A 22,154-nucleotide genomic window follows, 5' to 3' on the forward strand; every position below is an offset into this window, starting at 1 on the left:
AAACTGATTAATATCTTTCGAAGCTTTCGCGAGACGATAACTATTATTTTTTCTCTTTCTTTAGTTCTATCTAGATATCAGTGGTACGTTGTAATAAAAATTCTCGAACGACCGATATATCTTTTCCTAGCGCTGCGATGAAAATCTTAGCGAAGTGGATAATACCGCTGCTGGCACAGATACAAAAAGGGTAGATTCATCGTGTTTTCCAAAGTAAAGAAAAAATAAGGGAAGAATGCCAACGAATTGCTACTGCGAAGCTTTAAACTGCAAAGCTCTTTCGAATCGTTTCGACATTGCTAACTTCTATTTAGTGGAAAGATAATTTAGTGATCATTTCCATTATCATTAGAACTTCCATTTTAAAACGTTATATTCTTTTCTACGCAATCGAACTACTAACGTGTACCTACTATAACTTATTCTTTTGCATATCCACGTTTTCTCGTGTTTGTTTTTTTTTTTCTTTTTCTTTTCCTCCCTCTCTGTCCTTTCATTTCACCGACAATAAGAACAGATACGGATTTAAGGCGCGTATTATTATCCTGAGTGAGATCCAATGTTTATTATATAAATCTGATCCTATCTTGTTCTCTAAAAAAGCTCAACAACTCTTCCTTCTAACGTGGAATAAAGTACAATAGTCTTTCAAAAATATAGCGAGTGCAAGTGGCCGCGAAAAAATGATCGCGGTTTATCAAAAGCGTCGGTGCGATTCCTTCAAATATTACCTTCGAAATTCAAACTGCGTCTATTTATCATGTACTCTATGTAAATGCTTGGTACTTATTATTTTAAAGACCCTCTTTTTTATTCCCTTTTCCCGGCAACAAATTATTTTATAGTCATTTTACGTCCCTAGTTATAAGCTGTAACCGCCAGCCCATTAAAAACACTTGTATTGTATAAGTTATATGTATATGTTATCGTTAAAGTGTATAATTCGGGTTATTCATGAAATATCTAGGTAATATATAAATTCATGAGAAGGGAATAATTAAAGTATGAAATTGATACTTAAGCCACCACGCGAAAAAACAAGAATATATCCGTCAGGCAACGCGTTCAGTGATTCGGAATGCTATAAAAAGTGGGCTTATAACAATAAGATTATGATATCCCTTCTCGTGAATAAATATAGTACTTTTTTTATCTATTCTTAGTGTGTAACAAAGTCTTGTAATAAATATATAACAAAATTCACAGAGACCCCTTCACTCAATTGAAAATCTGTAGTCGAGGATGAAACACCCAAGGTTTAAAAATGTATTCTTTATTTTCAAAAAGATAAAAAATATATCAATGCTGTAATAACGAGTGATTACGCGAGCGTTAAAATTGTTTCCCTAATTTTTGGCAATGTCGAAAAAAAAAGCGAAGTCGTTTCTCAGTAAGTCATGTAACAGCTCGTGCATGTAACGATGAAGAACAAACTTATTACATCTTTTTCTTAGTTGTTGTATTTGTTGTAAATACTTTTATCATTAAGCTAAAAAATTAGTAGGGCGGAAAGAAGATACAACAAAATCTTATTCTACAAGTTGTAAGCATAATGTTGCCGTTCAAAATAATGCTTCCGAAATAAAAATTAAACGCACATGCACATTATGTTACTCAAACAAGAGACGTCATTCAAACTGATCAAAATTGAGAGAAAATGAAAAATCACAACTTCGTATAGACTGTTTTAAAATGATTCAACAGAGACTTATTTATTATATGAAATATCCTTTCAAATATCTATTAATAATTTTTGGTAGGAAGTCAATGTAAGCATTACCCATGTATGGGTTACGAGGTATGTTCAAAACATTTATGGGTGACGCAGCGGTTTAAGTGTAGAGTCTACTTTTATTTTTATAACGATGCCCATAATTATCCGTTCTTATCTGTTCCTATACTTTGAAAACCACTGTTCATTAAGTCGTGCTGTTTTATCGAATCTAATCTACGAATCTAATTTCGATTTCATAATTTAACTAATCGTCTCTCGTGAATTCTTATACTATATAGCTGAAGTATGTAATTCTGTATTATTTCATACTTTAACTAGTTAGAATAGTTATTTCATGATTTGGATGGTTATTTTATGAATTAACGGATTTCACGTTTTAACGGTAACATATATATGTACGTGTGTATGTATGTATGTTAGTATAATATCCGAAGCACTTAGGTCGCAATTCGTTTTCTATCAATATAATTAGCCCATATTTACGTATACCCGTGTGTGTATGTGTAATTGTAGTAAGCATATGTATGAAGCGTCGCTAACGTCAAAAGTTTTCGAGACTTTATTTAACGACGCACATGCCCACTCGAATCTCCTAATCGTTTCTCCTTGTCCTTCTCTTTCAATTGCCATTCATCCGTCCCTTAACACGCCAAGAAACTACTCGCGATCACCCTTCATCATCTTAAATTTTAATCCTTATCCGAGTCATTAACAGCACTAGCATTACTTACTCGGCTAATCTATACACCTGGCCTTTTCTTTATTACTTATCTATGCTTCTCTTTCTCTTTTATTCTCTCGCCTATATGTATGCGTAATAAGGACTGATGTATATTATGTGTATGTATATTTGTGTGTTTGTGTGTGTGTGCGCACATATGTATATATATCTATGTTGTATCGCATATTACGTTAGCTTTCCTCGAAAACAATCAGTCGTCCTTTTCCTCGTTTCTTTCCTTATTTCTTTTTATTTTTTTTATTTCTTGTAAAAAGCTTATGAATATATATGTATTGTATATATATAGATATATATATTATATATAGAAATACTGTTACCTACAATGTAATGAACACATTATGTTGCATCTTCTCCTTCCCTTTTAAAAAGGGAAACACGCTCTCTCCCATTTTTCAAATTTATCTACTATCGTTGTGTATAAAATGTCGGTGTGTTTCTCTCTGTGTGTATGTGTGTGTGTTTATGTGTGCATACGTCTATGCATTTTTATGTGTTCACTATGTTTTTCTTTCCGCGTTAGTTCTTAATATCTAATACGATAAACATATTATTATTATTATAAATTTTTCTCACCTGAAAATTTTATAGGATTAGCACAATCGCTTATACCACCGTGACTCGATAATTAGTAGTAAATAATAATCGTATTGATATAATCAATGATAGCATGATGAACAAAATAATGAACTAAAAACTGATAATAATGATAATATTAATTAATGCATACCGCGAACTAACTAATGTCAATAGTTAATGGTTATAAATCTTTCTTTACTTTCACACACTATTCTTTCTTTCTTTCTTTCTTTCTTTCTTTCTCTCTCTCTCTCTTTCTCTCTCTCACACTTTCTCTCTCTCTTGTTGCTACATTCATACGCAATAATTCATTGTATATACGTATATATAGGCATATATATATATACCTACGAACGGGATAGTATATATGGATATATATACTAACATATATATTTATATATGGAAGTAATTTACGTTAATATACATGTATCTTTTGTTTAGAAATCTTTCTATGTACATTACATGTGTTATTATATATATATATATATGTATATACGTTAAAAAGCGTACTTTAATGTAACTTGAAGAATCTTTCTAATCATAATAAAGTTCTCTTTTGCGTTATCTACGTACTCCACGAAGAAAAAACGAAAATAAACAATAAAGAAGGAACGACAGAAATTTGCAGAAGAAATTCATTATACATACAGGTATATATCATCCCGACGGAATCAAAATCAAGATAATGATACTCATTTTGCGAACGGGACCAAGTGTAGAAAAAAAATCGTTTGATCCCGTTTCCATCTCCAATCCTGGTTACGACACCCATCGGTACATACCTCGATCGTTATAGCAATTAATTCCTAGAATTGCTACTATAAAATAATCTAAACAAATAGGATCCAGTTACTTCTTGTTTGGAATCTCCAATTTGTTGTTCGTTTTATTGCACTTGTACGAAAAATGTCGATCGAGATATATATTGTATATGCGTGTTTGTGTTTGCAGTGTATATGCATAGGACAACTATATCTATAAAAATGTCTTTATCTATCTTTCTTCCTTTTTTCTTAACTTTTTCAGAAGAGATGATATTGCATACAAAAAAATAGAACAGGAGTAAAATAAGAAACGTACGATGTGTGGGTGTTCCAGTAAAGATTTCGGATGGTCCATCGAGTGAAAAATAACAACTAAGATAAAAAAAAAAAGTGAAAAGATAGAAAATCCGTCGAGATGATATGAATCAATTAATTGCAGAAATCTAATTTTTATCCATCAAACAACGTTTTACTTTGACCTTCCCTAATTCTCTTATACTTTTTCCTCTAAAAATAAACAACACATCTACATCATGCATCATTTTGAAAAAGTCATTGATAAGAATGGCTGATCGATTTACCTATCGTTTTCTTTTTTTGGACTTTTCTTAATTGTCAAAGAGAACGAGGAAGATTAACGCGTTTACTGTCTTGGGGATGAGTGAAAATCTTTTTTTATAGATCAATATGAATCTCCTATTAAAAAGAGAATAAAGAGAAACCTACGCTCTTTTACAAAGAAAAATAAATCAATGAGAAAAGTGATGAGAAAAATATTCGAGATTTGATTTCGAACAACTTAGAGAGAGAGTAAATGAAGTTGTAAGAAAATTTCTTAATCGGACCGTCCCCTCCCATAAATAATCAAAATTATCTAATTTCAGTGGAATAAAAGCAAGAGCTGAGTAAAATCGATTCGTATGCACGTTTGCATATACATAATACATAAATTCGGCGAATCACAACTCCAATCATGAGGAGTAAAGAAACGATGACAGTAAAAGGGAGGGAATTAACCGGGAAGAAACGTTTGACTAATAATAATCCTAATAAGTCTCCTCGTTCTCTTCTTACTCGTACTATGCGCTTTATCTACGTCGTTAAACTAGGGAAATTAAAACTAGTCGTATAAAGGGACGTTCAATATCGGCGTTTTAAAATGCACGCCTGTGCAAAACCGCATAACACACAAATGTGTTCCCTTATCGTCTTGATCATTAGACGAAAGATATTATTCCTCCTCGCTTTTTCTTCTCTTTTTTTATCTTTTCTTGTTTGGGATCACGTTCTGGCGCACGTGTTAAAAAAATATTCGCGGACTTACCGAGAGGATGGCATACGTACCAAATGTTGTATTTGTTTGTCCGTCGAATATGGTATAAAATTATGGGGGGTGGGGGTGTGCAGAGGATTTCGAGAGAAAAAAGTTAACAAACGTTGCGCCTTTCAAAATGAACAAGACACTCCCAACGAGGAACATCGAAATGCGGACTATTTGTGTGCACGTCTCTACATTTATCTTTATCTTTCTCTCTCGCTCTCTCGCTCTCTCGCTCTCTCGCTCCTTCTCTTTCTTTTTCTACTCTATCTATCTACCTTTATCTCTATTTTTTTTATAAGGAACGATACACGAAGCAAAGTCATAAATAAAAAAGTACAAAATACGTCTAAATCATGTAAGTTGTTGGATGTGCTTTGCCTATCGCTAACCTTCGTCCATTACTTTCCCTGTGTTTTCCTATCTAATTCGCGGTCATTCTTTTTTTCTTATTACTATTTCCCAAATAATAAAAATGAAGCGAAAACGTCTTGAAAATACGTCTCTGCATCTTTCCACGTTCGCATTTTTTCCTTTGATAAAAAGAAAATGATGTTTCATCGGTGTACTTTTTTATCACAAAAATTGCAGGTGCGTAATCGTGGTGGTTCGTGATAAACCTTTACTAGCATCCAATCGTATTATTCATCGTCAATTCATGACATCTCTTTCATGTGGGAAAATTGAAAGGTTCATCATAGTTGTCGTTCTCTTCTTCATAATCGTCCTAGTCTTCATATCTAACCGAGTTGCATTTCTATGTTGATAAATGTAAACATGTAATGATAAAAATGTGAATGCATATATGTGTATATGTATGTTTAAAAGGTGAGCTCGTTAGATGGAGATTTGTAACTGATTTAGTTGCCTTCTTCTGTTTTCATTTGGCTTTCTAGGTGACGACTCTTAGCGTAGTTAGATCTAAGTTTTTTAAGCTGATTCCTCAAGTTTATCTGTTTTTCTTTTAAATATGATCTTTCATGCGTATAAGCAGTATATTCACGCTGCAGAGTTTTGCAGTAGGTGGTAGCTTGATTAAGAATCGTCACTTTTGCAGCTTTTTCTTTGTTTTGAATCGCAGGTACCAGACAACGAAGACGCTCGAAGTGATGCCGAAGTTCGACTCGTCTTCTTCTTTCCATGTTATTATGTAGACTTCGCTTTTCGGTATCTACCTCATCTTCGGACGAGCTTTTCGAACCAACGCCATCTTTAATGTTTTTCGTCATTTTTCTTCTCTGAGTGTTTCTCGTACACTTTTTCTTATTATTTGCTGCAACAGCGTTCGCTGCAACTTTTCTTTTTCGTTTTGTACTATTCGCTGGTGGCCTTCCTCGTGGTTTCGGTGTTTGAGTCGTTGCTGCCGTCGCGCTTCTCTTTTCTTTCACGTTCGATGATCGTTGTAAACGTTGCTGGGATCGCTGCTTCTGTAGATACTCTTGAAAATGATACTGCAGCTGCTGCTGTTGTTCTTCTTGACTAGGCTTCTCAAACGTCACTACGTCAATCTCTTCCTCCTCTTCCTCTTCTTCTTCTTCTTCTGTAACAGAAAAGCAATAAGATTAATTAGTACAATATATTCGTTAATATTTTCAACGATCAAGCAGTTTTTCTTTAGACCGATAAAAACGAAAATAAAATGATATTAATTAAATTTGAATCCTTCGATAAATAAATAATTATTTGTTAAGCGCTCGATTGACGAAAAACTCTTGAAAGTGCGAAGCAATTGACTCGAAATACTTCGAAAAGTCATTATCACTGAACCACAGTTCAGAGACCGCAATCAAGTCCGTTAATTGACTGGCCAAGTCACTTCATTCGACCCTTCTTGCGATCAAGGCGAAGATCAGCTACAAAGAGCGGAAACGATCGTTTGACCGTTCGCTTTCCTTCTTTCATTCTTTCTCAACGGGAGAACAACTTGGCACAGCCAAAAATGAGACTTTGAGCAACGTCCGGGCCAAGACATGGCGCCGTAATCGTCTTTTGGCGGATGTTCGATAATGTTTTATCTGAAGACTCCTGGTCGTTAACAAGGGCAAACGCATAATCGACTCTTTCGAGTTCAAGACAAGTCACGAACCAAACCGTTAGAAGCAAGGACACCCTTTGACAAGGCGAACGATACCACGTGCTGGTCAAAGAATAAGGAAAGACAATGGGAGGGAGAGAGAGAGAGAGAGAGAGAATATGTAGGCGTACAATTTCTGTACTCGTCTGACGTTCCGCGCAATCGCTGGAAATCCGGTTGCTCCAGATTGCTCTCTCCATCTCTCTTTCTTTCCTTTTTTCTCTTTGGTAAACCCGGATACGGACAATAATGACTTCTGTCAAGGCCAAAATCGAAGTACGTTCCTCTAATCATATCCTTTTCTGTACTTCCGCAGATACTCAAATTCGGGCTCTTTCCATTAAGGAAAATCTTATCATCTACTTCCGACCGAGGATACAAATTCGACAGTTATCTACAATAAAAAGATCGACGATTCGATTAATTAAATAATACATTTCTGAATCTTGAATTTTCAATCATTTTATAAATCATATTTATGTAAAAGAAATGATTTGCATGTGCACGTTGTATCTAATACTTGGACGATATAGTGTTTAGCATTAAAACTACTTGCATTGATTTGCATACACGATTCAATATTATATTTTCGCTCACCCTGACACTTTGACCCGAAGTATTACGTAAAACAGAGAATTCTTAAGGAAAAAAAAATGACGCCGTAAACGCGACGAATTTTTCAAGGTAAATAATATTTCACGAGAACGGAAACAAACCGGGCTGACGATTTTCCACGTCAATTCACGCTTTATTTATTCTAATCGATTACAGCTATCATGATTAACTATAATTATAAGCTTTTGATAAAAATCAACTATACCAACGGACTCATTTAATATGCACATTCATTAACGCTAAGTCGTTTAGATACAATGAAACAAAAAAGTATCGATGAAATAAACATATTTTTCACAAGCATAGAAATCGTTTAATACTTTTTCGATAAATGTATCACTCCAATTATAATATATCAAGAAACACGTGCGTAAATCAATAAAAAAAGAAAAAAAAGACATAAATCCGATATAAGAAAATGAAACAGTTAAAAACTCATTGTCCTCAAGGAACTTCGTATACACGAAGAAACTGTTCGACTCTTAGCAGAAAAAGCAAAAAGAAACGAGGAAGGCGCCAACGCTTTTAGTCGACGCGCTTAAATTCACAGACTACCGGTGGGAGGAAGAATAAGGAAAAAAAAAGAAAACGAAAGAAAAGAAAAGAAAGAAAGAGAGAGAGAAAGAGAGAGAAAAGGAGAAAGAAAGATGAATATAAATGAAGACAGAGCAAGCGCATGCGTAAAGGGCTCGCAACGCTTCCACGTGTTTCGCATGGCCTCCGTTTGGGCGCGCGAGCGTTACTGGCGTTCGGCCAAAGCAAGCGGAGAATGAAAAGGCGCTAAACTTCTAAAAATAACATCATTACACACCTATATCCGAATTAGGAACCGGCCGGCTCTCGATATCTATCCGTAACACTCTCCCTCTTTCTTTCTCTATCTCAGAAGCCCTCCCCAACCCTCCTCCTCTTATTATCCTTCCTTCTCTTTCTTTCTAACGAGACCAGTGCCGGCTTGTCATCGGCGCCACGTGTGTCATCATCATTCTTTATAATTTCAACGAAGAAACCGCACGTTCCGCCCGAATTCCGCCATTTAACATGCTCCAACACCTTCGCGTTTGCTACTCTAGCAAACAACAAGCGAACGAACGAATGAACGAACCAACTAACCAACCAACCAACCAACCGACCAACCGTCCAACCAACCAACCAACCAACCAACCCATCTCGAATTTCCTTCTTCCTTCTCACTTCTTCTAAAATCTTCAGCGAGTAGACGGTCTGCGTAGAAACATTTTAGTCTTACAAGAAGGATCAGCAATCATGTGCGACTTCTGATTTTTTTTAAACTTTGTGCGCTTGTAGTGGTTTATGGAGGAATATACATTGCACCCTTTAAAAATTGGTTTGCGAAAAAAAGGTGGTACAAATTTCACAAAAATTTTTACGTTTGTTTATGTCTTTTGCTTCCGTAGCATAACGGACGCGGCGCGGTCGTGTTCCTAATGTCGCCGGATCGAATCTTCAACGGGGAAAATTTTTTTTTCTTGATCTTTTTTAATTCCATTATTTTTTATTTTCGTTATTGCTTAGTAAGAGATTTTATAATTTACTTTATTTTTATTTTATTTATTTTTCTGGAATATATTATATTAATTTTATAGAGAATATAACCAAGAAGAGTGTGGCATTTCTATTATAGAGCTTGAAAAATCGAGTTGAATGAATGAATCAATGAATATGGTGTTGCTTCGCGGGTTTTTATAGCAAGAAGATGATTGACATCCCTTCTCTACGCTGACTGTCCAATAACAAGAAAGTCCACCCCCATAGTCTATCGATGCAGAAAATAACGTTTTTCGTAGATGTAGCGGGAACTATACGTGGCGATAGAAACTCATACCTAGGTTGTTTGATCTGTTCGTTTGCTAGTTTTATGACTTCCAAGAATGTGCTGCGATATTTCCTCTGCATCTTCAGGTACGATTTCTCAAGGCCCAAACGATCTCGAAAAATATGCCGCTCGATTTATTCCTTCCGTTACATTTTTACGTAACAAGATTAATTTATGTTATTTATCGTGTTGTTTTATTTACAATTATTTATTATATTACTCTTGCGTAATAATGTTTATTTTTTTTTAATAAAATAAAAACGTTCGCAAATAGAAGCAAGTTAACACGCTCTATGATACAAATGCACCCTTCCTGTTTGCTTATATTCTCTATAAAATTAATATAACATATTTTCTAGAAAAATAAACAACAACAAAATAAAGTGAATTAATCATACTTTACAATAACGAAAATAAAAAATAACGGAATTTAAAAAAATTAAGGAAAAAAAATTCTCCCCGTCGAAGATTCGATCCAGCGACATCAGGAACACGAGACCGTGCCATTACCCTTTAAATACTACCGAGGTCAAAGACATTAATGAACATAAGAAATTTTGTGAAATTTCTACCCCCATTTTTTCCCGAATAGTTGGCTACAATCAATTTTTAAAGGTTGCAATGTATATTCCTCATGAACCACTACAAGTGTGCAAAGTTTGACAAAAATCGGAGGTTGTACATGATTGCCGTGTCCTTGTTAACGTCGATCACGCTACGTATCTTTTTTTCTTTTCTCTATCTTTTACTTATTTATTTTTTATTATTTTTTAACCTCTAACTAAAAGTATAAGGAAACGTTCAAGTAAGTAGAACAGAACGCGGAAATTGATCGATCGCGATTAACCTTGCCCCATTTGACATTCTACTTGCCGGTCGATTACGATCATTCACTCAGAGAGTCACTGGCACGCAGTAATATTATACTTTTTTTCTCGTTTTATTTGATATTTTTCTTTTTTTACAACTACTGTTCTTTTTCTCAATGATAAAGTTAATGTCATAAAAAATTTTATGTTTTTTCGAAAGTATTGCGTGCTCACTTGCGTAATACTTTGATAAAGAGAAACCTTGATCGTGATATTCTCACAATTAAGCATGTAAAAAAAAGTAATACATTTTTTAAAATTAAACAAATCGTTTTGAAATCATAGGAAGACAAGATATCGGAAAATTTCAATCGACTCCAATTGATTATCACAATCATTTCGTATAACTATTTAATTTATTATTAATTAATTAAAAGTTCATACTTTGTATTTCGCGGCATACAAACGTATTCAAATGAATCGTTAATGCAATTAATAAAAAGAAAATAAGTTGTTTTTATAGAAAAACCATATTATCGACCATATTATCGATTTTGTTCGATGGTAAATCCTTCGACTGTTGAACCTTAATAACACTACGCAGGAATACTCGTGTGGAACGCGGGTATAACGACAGGAGGCTGCGGAAGGGTCGGCGGCATGGCTACGAGGAGTCTGGACCACTATCCTCTCTCTCTCTCCCTCTTTCCCTCTCTCACTTTTTCTTCCTCCCTCTCCTTCCTTTCTCATCTTCTTTAACCCACTCTCTATTTCTTTCTCATGCCCGCGCAAAAAGCGCTCGAGGCTTTCGTACGAACAGTGGGGGAGAAGTGGCAGAAGAGTACACAGGAGAGGAGAAGAGAGGAGAGGAGAGGGGAGATTGGAACGACGACGGCACATGCAGCCGCGTAAGAGCGACCTTGGAGGTCAGTGCTCTCGCGCTGTAAAGCAGGCCATAGTAGTACGTCGACGCATATCGATCCGATCACCTCCCTCTTCCTCCCACTCCTCCCCCCTCTCTCTCCCCCCTTTTCTCTTCCTCTCTCTCTTTTGTCTCTCGTGTTGAGATAGGCGGCCTAAAGAGCTAGGTGAGGTGAGTTGAGGTGGAATAGGGTGGGATGAAGTGAGATGAAGTGAGAAGAGGAATAGGAGGAAGAAGAGGGCGAAGCTTTTCGCAGATATCGAACGCGTCGTATCCGAGCAGGGCAACGTGCCCTCAGCTCGAGCCGTCGCGACGCTACTATGACGCCCTTCACTCGGTGTCGACGTACCCTACAGAAAACGTCCTTTCACGATCGCTACCATTTTTCATTCTACTTTCTTCCACGTGACACATTCCTTTATTTCTTTAAATTCCTACAAACTAAATAAGTAAGAGTATTTGTTACGTGTTTTTTAAATAAATCGTATTAACGAATTGTCTTTGATTTTTCTGAATGGTACTCGTATCGCGATTTGTTTCTCTGGGTCATATTTTTTCATGATTTTTCGAGATAACTTTCTATAATTAGTTTTCTCGCGAATAGTTTTCGACGACTTTTATGATCCATTTTTATTTTATTAATCATTTTTTATAACGACATTTTATGATTACTGCCCCAAAAATAAATTGTGCTAAAACGGTAAAATTTAAGGAATATCATTCGCGAGAAAGAGAGAGAAAGAAAGAGAGAAAGAGAGAGAGAGAGAGTGATTACTCCGTTTGATAAGCACCAAACGATGAAATTTTCAACGAGCCAAGTTTCGAGCAACGAGAAACGATAACGAGAGAGCGAGGTTCTTCGCCGCTCGACGACCCGTTGCCAAAGCGATAAATCGAAAAGATACCACCAGAGAAATCCGTGTTGAGTCCGCCTAGAAATCCACGGTATAGACGAGTTGCTCGCATATCCGTGACCTGTACGAACTCTTTCTCTCGTTTTTCTCTCGATCGTCTATTTTAAAGTCCATCGAGAAATCAATTTCTACAAAGTTGAGAAAAAAGTGAAAGATGAAAAAAAAAATAAAATCAAAAAAGAAAAAATAGTTTAACACGTTCCGTGTTGCATAGATCATGTACGCTCTACTTTGAACTCTCAATATAGGTTAGTTAAGATTTTTGCTATTCTATCGTGTGACGTATATGAGATTCGAACAGTTCAAATAGAAAATCAACGAAAATCAGTCCGACAGATAACGCGTTTATCAAAAATAATTGAAAGGAGTTTATAATAAGATCGTAAAGAAATGAGTATCGAACGAACGGGATCCCACGGTTTAAGGTATTCGTCCAATGACGATGATACTTTTACTCCGAGCAATGCGTTGCAGGTGACGACATACGTTTCTCTTCCTAGCCACTCGGTAAGTAAGTACGTACATATATACACAAGTGTATAATATAAGCCGAAGCCATAAATCTCAACTTAGTCGAGTCTTGTGATACATCTCTCTACCTTCAAACTCTTATACGTGTGTGTACGTGTGTGTACGTGTGTTTTATCATCATCACCGACCGTTCCAGTTACGAAAGCGATCGGTCGAATTGACGCAAAATAAACAGATCGAGAGAGTTGAACTAGATATACCAGCTAGTTGAGATACTTTGCGAATTTCGTTTAAAAATAAGAACGTTGTAATAATATATTTCTATATAGTTTAAAATAGATTATAACTTCCTATAGACGCTCCGAAGTAGCTCTGATGAATGAACGCATAATAGATAAGATATAAATGCTCATTAATGTTGTATTTTATCGAAAATAAATCGCTTATTCTCGATTCATTAATTGATGCCAAAATAAAAGGAAAAGCGAATAGAATTAGGATAAGAGAATATTCAATAAAAAGTAATAAGCTAGATATATTACGTATATTTCCAGACCAATTCGTCAAATTGACAGTTATCTATAGCAAAAGATTTAAAAATCAAGAATTATAGAAACGAGCACGAATATATATCCGTGTCTATCCGCGCGAACAAGTTTATCAGCACGTTATCGATTTACTCTTAAGAATATTTGAATACGAAAACATAGAATATCTTTAAGTATAGGCAAATTCCGTTTGAGTACATGTTGCAATGCGAAAAAAGAAATAGAAATTAAAAAGGAGCAAATTAGGAAAGAAAATAGTAATATATTCAAACTGTTAAAATGACCAATTATAAATTATTAATTCGAATTTTGCATTCTATGTTATTTGCTTTGTGTTTCATTCGACTTTACGAAAATTATAATTATAAAAATATATTTTTGTTCATTATTTAAGCCAGTAAAAAGTTATCTGCATTAAATCAGATCAACGTAACAGTTATAGTACAAATAATCAGTTAAATAAAATCTGTCAAAAGGATTTAAGATTAAACGACTGAATTTTAAATAAAAACAGAAATTTTCAAGCAAAATAAGTATATTATGAGATTAAAATATTATACAAAAGAAAAATGAACTTGCATCTATGCTATTAAAATCGTGTAAGAATATGAAATAAAAAAGAAAGAAAAAAGGAAGGGTTTAACAATCGGTGTCGCGAAATTTTGCGAGGATAGAAAAAGAAGAAAGAAAGAAAGAAAGAAAAAGAAAAAGAGGAAGAGAGAAAGAGATAAAGAGAGAGAGAGAGAGAGAGACTTGACTAAGCTGCGAGACGGGTTGAACGAATAGAGAGGATAACACCCAGGAAGCGTCCCAGTTTAGCAGACGGCATTAGAGAAACCGCGGCCCACACGCTAGGCGGTATCCGCCCACAAAATGAGATGCGCTAACGTCATCCGGGCAGAACGAGAGAGTGAGAGAAATAGAGAAAGGGCGACTACGACTACGACTACGACTACGACGACTACGACGACGACAGTGCATCATCGTCTGATTGACTCATGGAAAATGCCAATCGCTTTGCGAGTGGTGTTCGATCTTTCTCTTTCTCTTTCTCTTTTCTCACACTCTAGCATGCGCGCGCGTGCTCACGCCGGTTGCGTTTCTCCGTCCGCTCGATAGCAGGGTGGTAGGCGAGCGAACTGGCAAGCTGGTTCGAACGAGAAATGCAATAAGAAAGAAAGGACGTTGGCCGACTAATCGGGGAGACGAAAGGAGTAGCCTCCTCTCTCGCGAAGCAGAGAAGGAGAAGGAAAAAGAAAAAAAGGTAGATGGGAGAGAGAGAGAGAGAGAAGAAAGAGAAGAAGAAGAAGAAGAAAGGTCCTTGCAATCCTGACGCGCACGCGTGCGTCTCCTCATCGTTCTTCTTCTTCTTCTCTCCTCTCCTTTCTCAGTCGTATATTCGACGATTAATCCGAGTAAATTCTACTTTTCCGTCGCGAACAAAACGTTACTTTCATTTATTTAAAACGTCACGAGAAATCCGATATTAGTATTTCTAAGGACTTTCACTCGGACGATTGATTTTATTTATTAATCTTTCTATTTTGTTGTGTTTTTATTTAATAATAATAATAATAATAGCTTTTTATCCTTTTTTCCTTTCCTTCGAGATAATTAAACGATATTGGACGTAAGAATCTGCGAAAGAAAGAAATAAAAAACAATACATATGTACATTTATATATATATATAAAATGTCCGACGAAACGGTGAAAGAGTCCGCCGCCGAGGCCGCTCTCGAACGATCGCGTTTCGAACATCGAACCGTTTTCTTAAGCGCCAAAGGGAGAAAGTTGTCGGCCTCGTTCATTTCAGTTGGACGGATTCTTACAACTCACCGCCGTGGAATTAGTTCCGATCAATTTCGTGCAAAGTTAACTAGCTTAATGCGTGTCCTACGTGTTTTCGAGATATATTTATAAACGAATGATTTCAAAATCTAAAAACTTAAATAGAGGAAGAGAAAAAAAGAAAGAGAAGACAAGAAAGAAACAACGTAACCGAGACTTCAAATTTATATTAAATTTGACATTTTTTTGGCGATCGATCTTCTCTCTTCCATTCATTCCCGGTGCATAATTCGAGAAAATTTTGCCCGATCACAGATAACCAAATATAACACTCTCATTTCACAAAAAAGAAAAAGAAGATGCTCAATGTATATTTAAGTATAAAAATATATATTTTCTTTTTAATTTGTTGACAGAAAAATACCAATTTTAACAAAAAATTGTTTTAATTTTGTAACACTTTTATCTGACGCAGAAGAAGTCGCTTGGATATTCTCGGAAGTATTTGGTGGAAAGTTGGTATAAAAGAGCTAGATGTTTGTTTTTTATCTATTTGAGATACGTCACGTTAAAAGAAAACGCTATTCGCGAGTTGAAAAAATGGAATTATGTCTGTAGTAGATTAAAAACATATATTCAAATTCTAAACAATACGTAGAACCAAATTCTGAACGCAACAGATGCTTGATCTGCTATACGCAGAAACGCGCGGAAAATGTTCAAATGTTTTGGCTTCTACCCGAGGTCAACAAAAAATTTCGTATTCAGACTTTCAGTGAAAATGGTTCATCTTAAAGAAGAAAACAACAGTTTTTCAAAATCTGCAAAATTAAAGAGAAAAGAAAATCCATTTGTTTAATCCTCAAGGAATGGCTTTACCCCGTTAACTTTGACCAATTAAACGACCTACCGATTCCTCGTCTTATGCATTCACCGAGAAAGAAGAATGATACGTACTCGTATGAAATTAATAGGTGTAGTAATTATTTCGGTGCCTTGATATTTAAATTCATTCCATCAAAATCGACATCTTTTTTTTCGTCAATGAATGCAACAATTGCCTGAAAGATTGACCCTAAAGTCACCGAAAATAATGGAGATTATTTTGAACAATAACAAACGTTTAATTACTTTACAAATAAATACTAAATTTGTGTGAGTGTTGAAAAGGGACCGAATTAACTGCTACATCTAATATTATAATACCATTTAGAACAATTTACGGAAACCGGTTTCCGCGAGTTTACTTTTAAAGAGCAAGTGTTACCGTTACTACGACATTATTTGTCCTAACGAGAATGTCAAGTTGACTGGCTTTTAATTTTCGTTTCTTCAAATCGATGAAAAAAAAAAGGAAAAAAAAAACGTCATGTCGTTTTAAAAAATATTTCCTCTAGGACCGATATATATTTATGTATATACAATACATATATAAAAGGATCTTTAAAATACGAGTAGTCGTGATAATTTTACGGTCGATGTTTATATCCGATCGTCCCTCCTACGCAGCTGTGATGTATAATGAATGAACGAGTCACGTCATCAAGGAGATGCGCTTTTACGTTCACAACCTCTCCACAAAAATAGGCGCCCACTTGTTAGTAAAGGAAAAGCGTAATTATAGCCAAAGCAAACGGGAGGCCGACTAAGCGGAGAGAAACCGGCAAAAGAGAGAGAGAAAGAAAGGGAAAAGAAAGAAAGAAAGAAAGAGAAAGAAAGAGAAAGAAAGAGAAAGAAATAGGAAGAAAAGAGAAAGAAAAGACTCGTTCTTACACTCCTAGTAGAATACCTAGAAGCTTTAACTCTTACCTTCGTAATACAACAAAATAGAAAGAAAAAGAGACATCGAGATGTATTAAACCCACTTGCGATCGATTCTACGAAAGAGAATAGTTTTGCAATAACAACCAGAAGGAACGAGTTACGTTCGCGGTGAAACTGCATTTCAATGAAATTAGGATACCGCTCACGTTGTTTTCTGGACTTTACATCTCGATAACAAGACGCGAGTACAATGCGTTTTCTGTTTTCCCTAATGCATGAATTATTTCAAATATTTTCCTACTGTTAATAAATAATACGAGATCGTCTATTAATTAATTTGGCGAGAAGTAATATAAATTACGTTTAATAATTAACAAAGAATAATTATCCTTTTCACTTTCAGACATTATTAATTATATTTGTAAATAATTGATAGTACTTTTATAATTAATACAAATTCTCTTAAACAACTAAGACTATTATTTGCACGTCATGATCGTTTTTTAAGAATTATATTTAAAATATCGCGAGCAAATCATTTGTCAATGATAAAATAAACATTAACAGAATCGAGCAGTAAACAAAAATTAATCTTTGACCATTGGAAAAAACAAAATTAGAAAATAACTGGCTACATACAACAAAAACAAAGCAACCTAAATACGTTAAGAATGTGCGTGATATACGTGTTGGTTGTTTTTATATAGCGATTCTTACAACGAGATCTTATTTACCATCACTTATATATAAACTTATTCGTAGAAAAACAAAAATATAAAAAGAAGAGGTAACAGCTTGAATGATATCTAAGAAATTCAAACGAAATTTAAATCAACGATTTTTAATATTTTGGTTCGGTATCATCGCCTTTGATATCACGATGTGTGTCGCATGTAGAAAAAAGGGATGAAGAAAATGAGCAAACCTTTGTGACGACATCCGATTGTCCGATCATGAAAAACTTGCCTACATGAAAAACACACACGAATCAAGTGCCTTCTTTTTTTGACATTATTTCTTTTCTTGCAATTTTTTTTCTTCTTGGAAATTTTAATCCATATAGCCGAACAAAATAGAATTGACACAAAGAAGAGTCTTCGAACAAAACAAAAAAACAAGCGTATCTTTTTCTTTTACTCATCTTCGAGGCAACAAAAAGAAAACAACAAGAAACGATGTTCGGATCTGTTAACTTGCTAACATCGTCTTCGAAGCGACTTGTAACGATATAACTAAATAAATAGTACAGAATAAGGGAAGATAACGTGGAAAAAACACGATCTGAGTATTTTGAAGAACACAGGGAACACAAACAGCTTCAGTTTTTCTAATGTTTACTCGTTTTTAGAGAAATTTCTTATGTAGCAAAATAAATACATACGAACATCATAATGAAATAGTCGGCAAATTTAACTTATATGAAAAAATTCCAATCATTTTTTTTTTTCCACGGATCTAATTACTACGACGAGGAGAAATAAAATGTCACGCGCCGCACGTGCAAATATTTTCTTGAAGATCGAATGATAAAAAATTTCAATTCGACATAAAAAGAATAAAAAAAAAATGTCCATATATCATCGATATAACGAGCCGAGGTTTTCTATTAATCGTTTGAATCCCGGATGCTTTTAAAAAAACACGACCGAAAAAGCCCGAAGAACGCAATAGCACTTGTCTTAATCGAGTGCGAAAATCCCAAGCAGCGCGATGGCGCTTGTTTAACACTACTTCGACAGTCATTGTCATTATCATTTGTCATAACGCTCGAAATGTGCTAGTATTTTTCAACACAAATTGGAAGAGCGCGATCGCACTCCTTGGAACTCAAACAGTTAACAATAAATTCTAAGTAATAAACGAGCTCAATACGAATTCAACGATAAACTTGTAATACGTAGAAAAAGGTAATTTTTAACACAATTTGTTAACTCTCACCAAAACTTAACAAAAGTAACGTTAGCACATTGAAGAATACACTAACGAAAGAACAAATCGAGAAGTATCATGAAAAACTACAACTAATTTTGATTTTAGCGCCTATTACTAAAACGTAAACTACAGTTTAGAAGATAATTGAAAAACTGAATTGTTTAGTAGAATTTATAAACTGAAGAGACCTTTAGAAAAATTAGGTAAAAACAGAAAATAATAGAAATAGGGTTGTAAGAAGTTAGAAAATTCTAGGTCCGAAATAGGCATGACCTTGTATTGTAGAATGCAGAAGCGGGAAATCTTCCCTTCCTTTATCCCTTCCCTCTCTCTTGCTTTTTCTAACTTTCTCTTTTTTTTCTTTCAATGGTTTTCAAAATGCTTGTACGAAAAGGGATGCTTATCTCAGAGTCGATGATTAAAATTGTGGCGCCAAAGACGACGATTCAGGTCTTTAATTCAAAAAACGCGTTTTTTATAATCATCGACACGACGAATGCGTGATTCAGCAAAAAACTATTTATTACCATTCCTAGGAGGTGTAAGAGGAAACGACGGTAAGAACGATATTCTAACGACAAAGCTCGAAACTAGTTTCCGCTCCCGTAAAGTCGATGCACATATACATGCACATACACACATGAGCGCGCGTACGTTAGAACAAAAAAAAATGTTTTTACAAAATCGATTTCATTATCAGAGTTTCTTCTCTTATCGAGATTTATATATTCTTTCTTTTTTACAAGATCTATAAATATACTATATGTAAATATATAGAATATTTAAAGAAGTTTAGATTGAAAAAATTGAATAAATATGATTGTTATTAAAAATGACAGTCAATTTGAATAACCGTTGATTATTCTCTCGTTCGTTAAATATTCATCGCGACTCAAAAATAATAGCATCTTAGCAGCACTTTACGTAAGTTAATTTTACCGTTAAAGTGCAGAAATGAGTTAATCTATTAGCTATCAAATTAGCTAGGTAAGGTGGACATTAGCAGTTGTCAAATTTTAGAGGTAACATATACATATTTTAATACAGGATAATTGGGCAGGATATAAAATAAAGTAACAATAGTCTACTAATATAAATTTCGAAATAAAAGAAAAAAGAAACAAACGAAGGGAACAAATTGATGTCACACGATCGAAAAATTATACTTTCGGTCGAAACGCCGAGCACGTAACTGCACCCACCGAATTCCAGAAACGTGTAGCACGGACGAACGAAGCGGAACGACGACATCGTATGCATTTTCATGCGGACGCGAGCGAATGAACGAACGACCGAGCACACCTTACCTTCGCGGTGCTGACCGACGCGTTCCACAACGATTTTCCTGGAAGCTAACCGAATAATTTGCATGTGGAGTGGGAATCACCATTTCAACCCTACCACCACTCTACACCTACATCCTCTTTTCTTTTCAAAGAAGAAATAAGAATAAGAATACCTACACGAAGAATAAGCTCATTAAAATCCAGCCACGAGAAATTCATTTAAAGGAGGATATATCTGAACTAACAAAGTAAATGCAAAAGGTCAAAGTATAATTTCTATTTCTTAACGCAATGCACCAATACTACGAATTGATTTCTGACAAACAATCAAATTGTAAGTATTTCTATTTAGTTTACTGCAGGTCACGTAAGTATTGGCTTGATATATCTCACCAGATCAAACGCATCCGGAAAATATTTTTGTGACGAGACATCGTAGTCGACTATCGACTGTAGGTAAGTATGTTACGTGTATGTACCTGTATCGGGAAAAAAAAAACATATATATTCGGCGAACAAAGTGCATCGGTTTTTCATAATAACCGTTTAACCTTCTCCGGATTCTGTCAGGATAATTAATCTGCAGGATAAAAGTGAGGAAGAGAGAGTGAGAGCGGGGAAGAATCACTTCCAAGGAATTCTATGATTATCTTTTACGGAAATATTTTGTTCATTTTAACTTCCATCTTCAAATGAAATAGAATTAAAGAGACTCTCATAAAAACCGGAACAAATTTATTCGCACTACGTAATCTCAGCAGCGTGACGTTCGAGAAAAGCGCTAGATTGGCGCCATCCTTTGGACGAGGAACATACATATGTAGATACAACTCGCGTGGATGTTGCAGCTTTATAGGAAACTTTTTCTATCGAGATCTAGGAGCGTAGGTCGAATCGACAGTAAGAAAAAAGTCGTAGGCGCGATAACGTCATAGCTAACGATATAAAGTAATAACGTTACACTTAATATGTAAAAATACAGTTACGATAAATCCCGTTTATCTGAACACCACCGGAGACATTTTAAAATATCTAGAACTTTAGTTTTACCGAATAAAAAATCACATTAGATATATATATTGCATACATCCATTGATTTATCAAGTATAATTTTACATTTATATGAAGATATTAAACGAAATATTACTATTATTTAAAGCACGAAAGTCTACGTAATAATAAAAGAAAAATAATAATAAGTATATTACGTTAAATTTCCAATGAATTATAAGAAAAAAGCAATGATAAGGAGGATTCGCAAAAGAGAATACCGAAGGGGCGTGGTACCCGCAGCAGACAGCACTGAGCATCCCTCACCGCCCGGAGCGCGACTGCGCGCGAATGGCAAAAAGGCTTAACCGCATTCCGGCGACCATTTAAACCGCCACGGCGGGGTCCCACGCCTGACCGCAAGCGGCGACCGGCTATCGACTGACGTCACGCGGTACCGCGTGACCTTCGAGTTCCCGCGCGACTAAGACGCGCATGCGCAGAGCCTTCCAAATGTCTATTCGTTTAGAAATCTTATAAGTTTTCTTATCATTTTCATTATTTAATTTCCTTACATTTCCCCCTCCCCTCCCCTCCCTGCCCCACCCCTTCCTTCTCTCCCTAACCCTTATTTTTACTAATCGTTATATAAACCTTTATATAAAATGATAGAAATGATCTCTTCTTTGATATAGTTATAGAATAAGAGACAATTCTACTACCTCGTTTCAATTCACTCCGAATGATTTCATATAACTTTGCAATACTTATGTAAGAGATGCTCTCATGTGTGTGTACGTGTATGTGTATATGTATCTATACATATGCATACCATGCCGCTCTTTCGGTCTTTTCGCATCTACCTTTTTCGGTCGGCCCACTGGCGCGAAATAAAAGGAGAATAAAAGGAATATCGGAGCCGGTTAATCAGCGAGGACAACGAACGGAGAGGAGAAACAGAGGTCATCTCGATCTGCGCAGAAGATTCGGAAAGATATCGAGTAAAAAAGCAAAACGAGTTTTAGAACGATAAAAATAAACAAGAATTTTTCGTTTTAATCGATAAG

The 22,154-nt window shown here is 35.2% G+C and overlaps 1 protein-coding gene across 1 annotated transcript in view; it reads right to left on the reverse strand.

Annotated features, from left to right (window-relative positions):
* Positions 1 to 5,391: 5,391 nt before the first annotated feature.
* The window catches only part of LOC122514299 (transcriptional regulator Myc-A-like), a 28,679-nt gene continuing 11,916 nt past the window's right edge, over positions 5,392 to 22,154 (reverse strand). The window contains exon 3 of the mRNA XM_043631034.1: positions 5,392 to 6,675. Within this exon, the coding sequence (XP_043486969.1) occupies positions 5,996 to 6,675 (680 nt within the window). The 3' untranslated portion in view covers positions 5,392 to 5,995. The remainder of the gene's footprint in view (positions 6,676 to 22,154) is intronic.

Source organism: Polistes fuscatus, unplaced genomic scaffold (assembly GCF_010416935.1).
Source record: "Polistes fuscatus isolate 324 unplaced genomic scaffold, CU_Pfus_HIC Scaffold1, whole genome shotgun sequence".
Classification (NCBI taxonomy): Eukaryota; Metazoa; Arthropoda; class Insecta; order Hymenoptera; family Vespidae; genus Polistes; species Polistes fuscatus.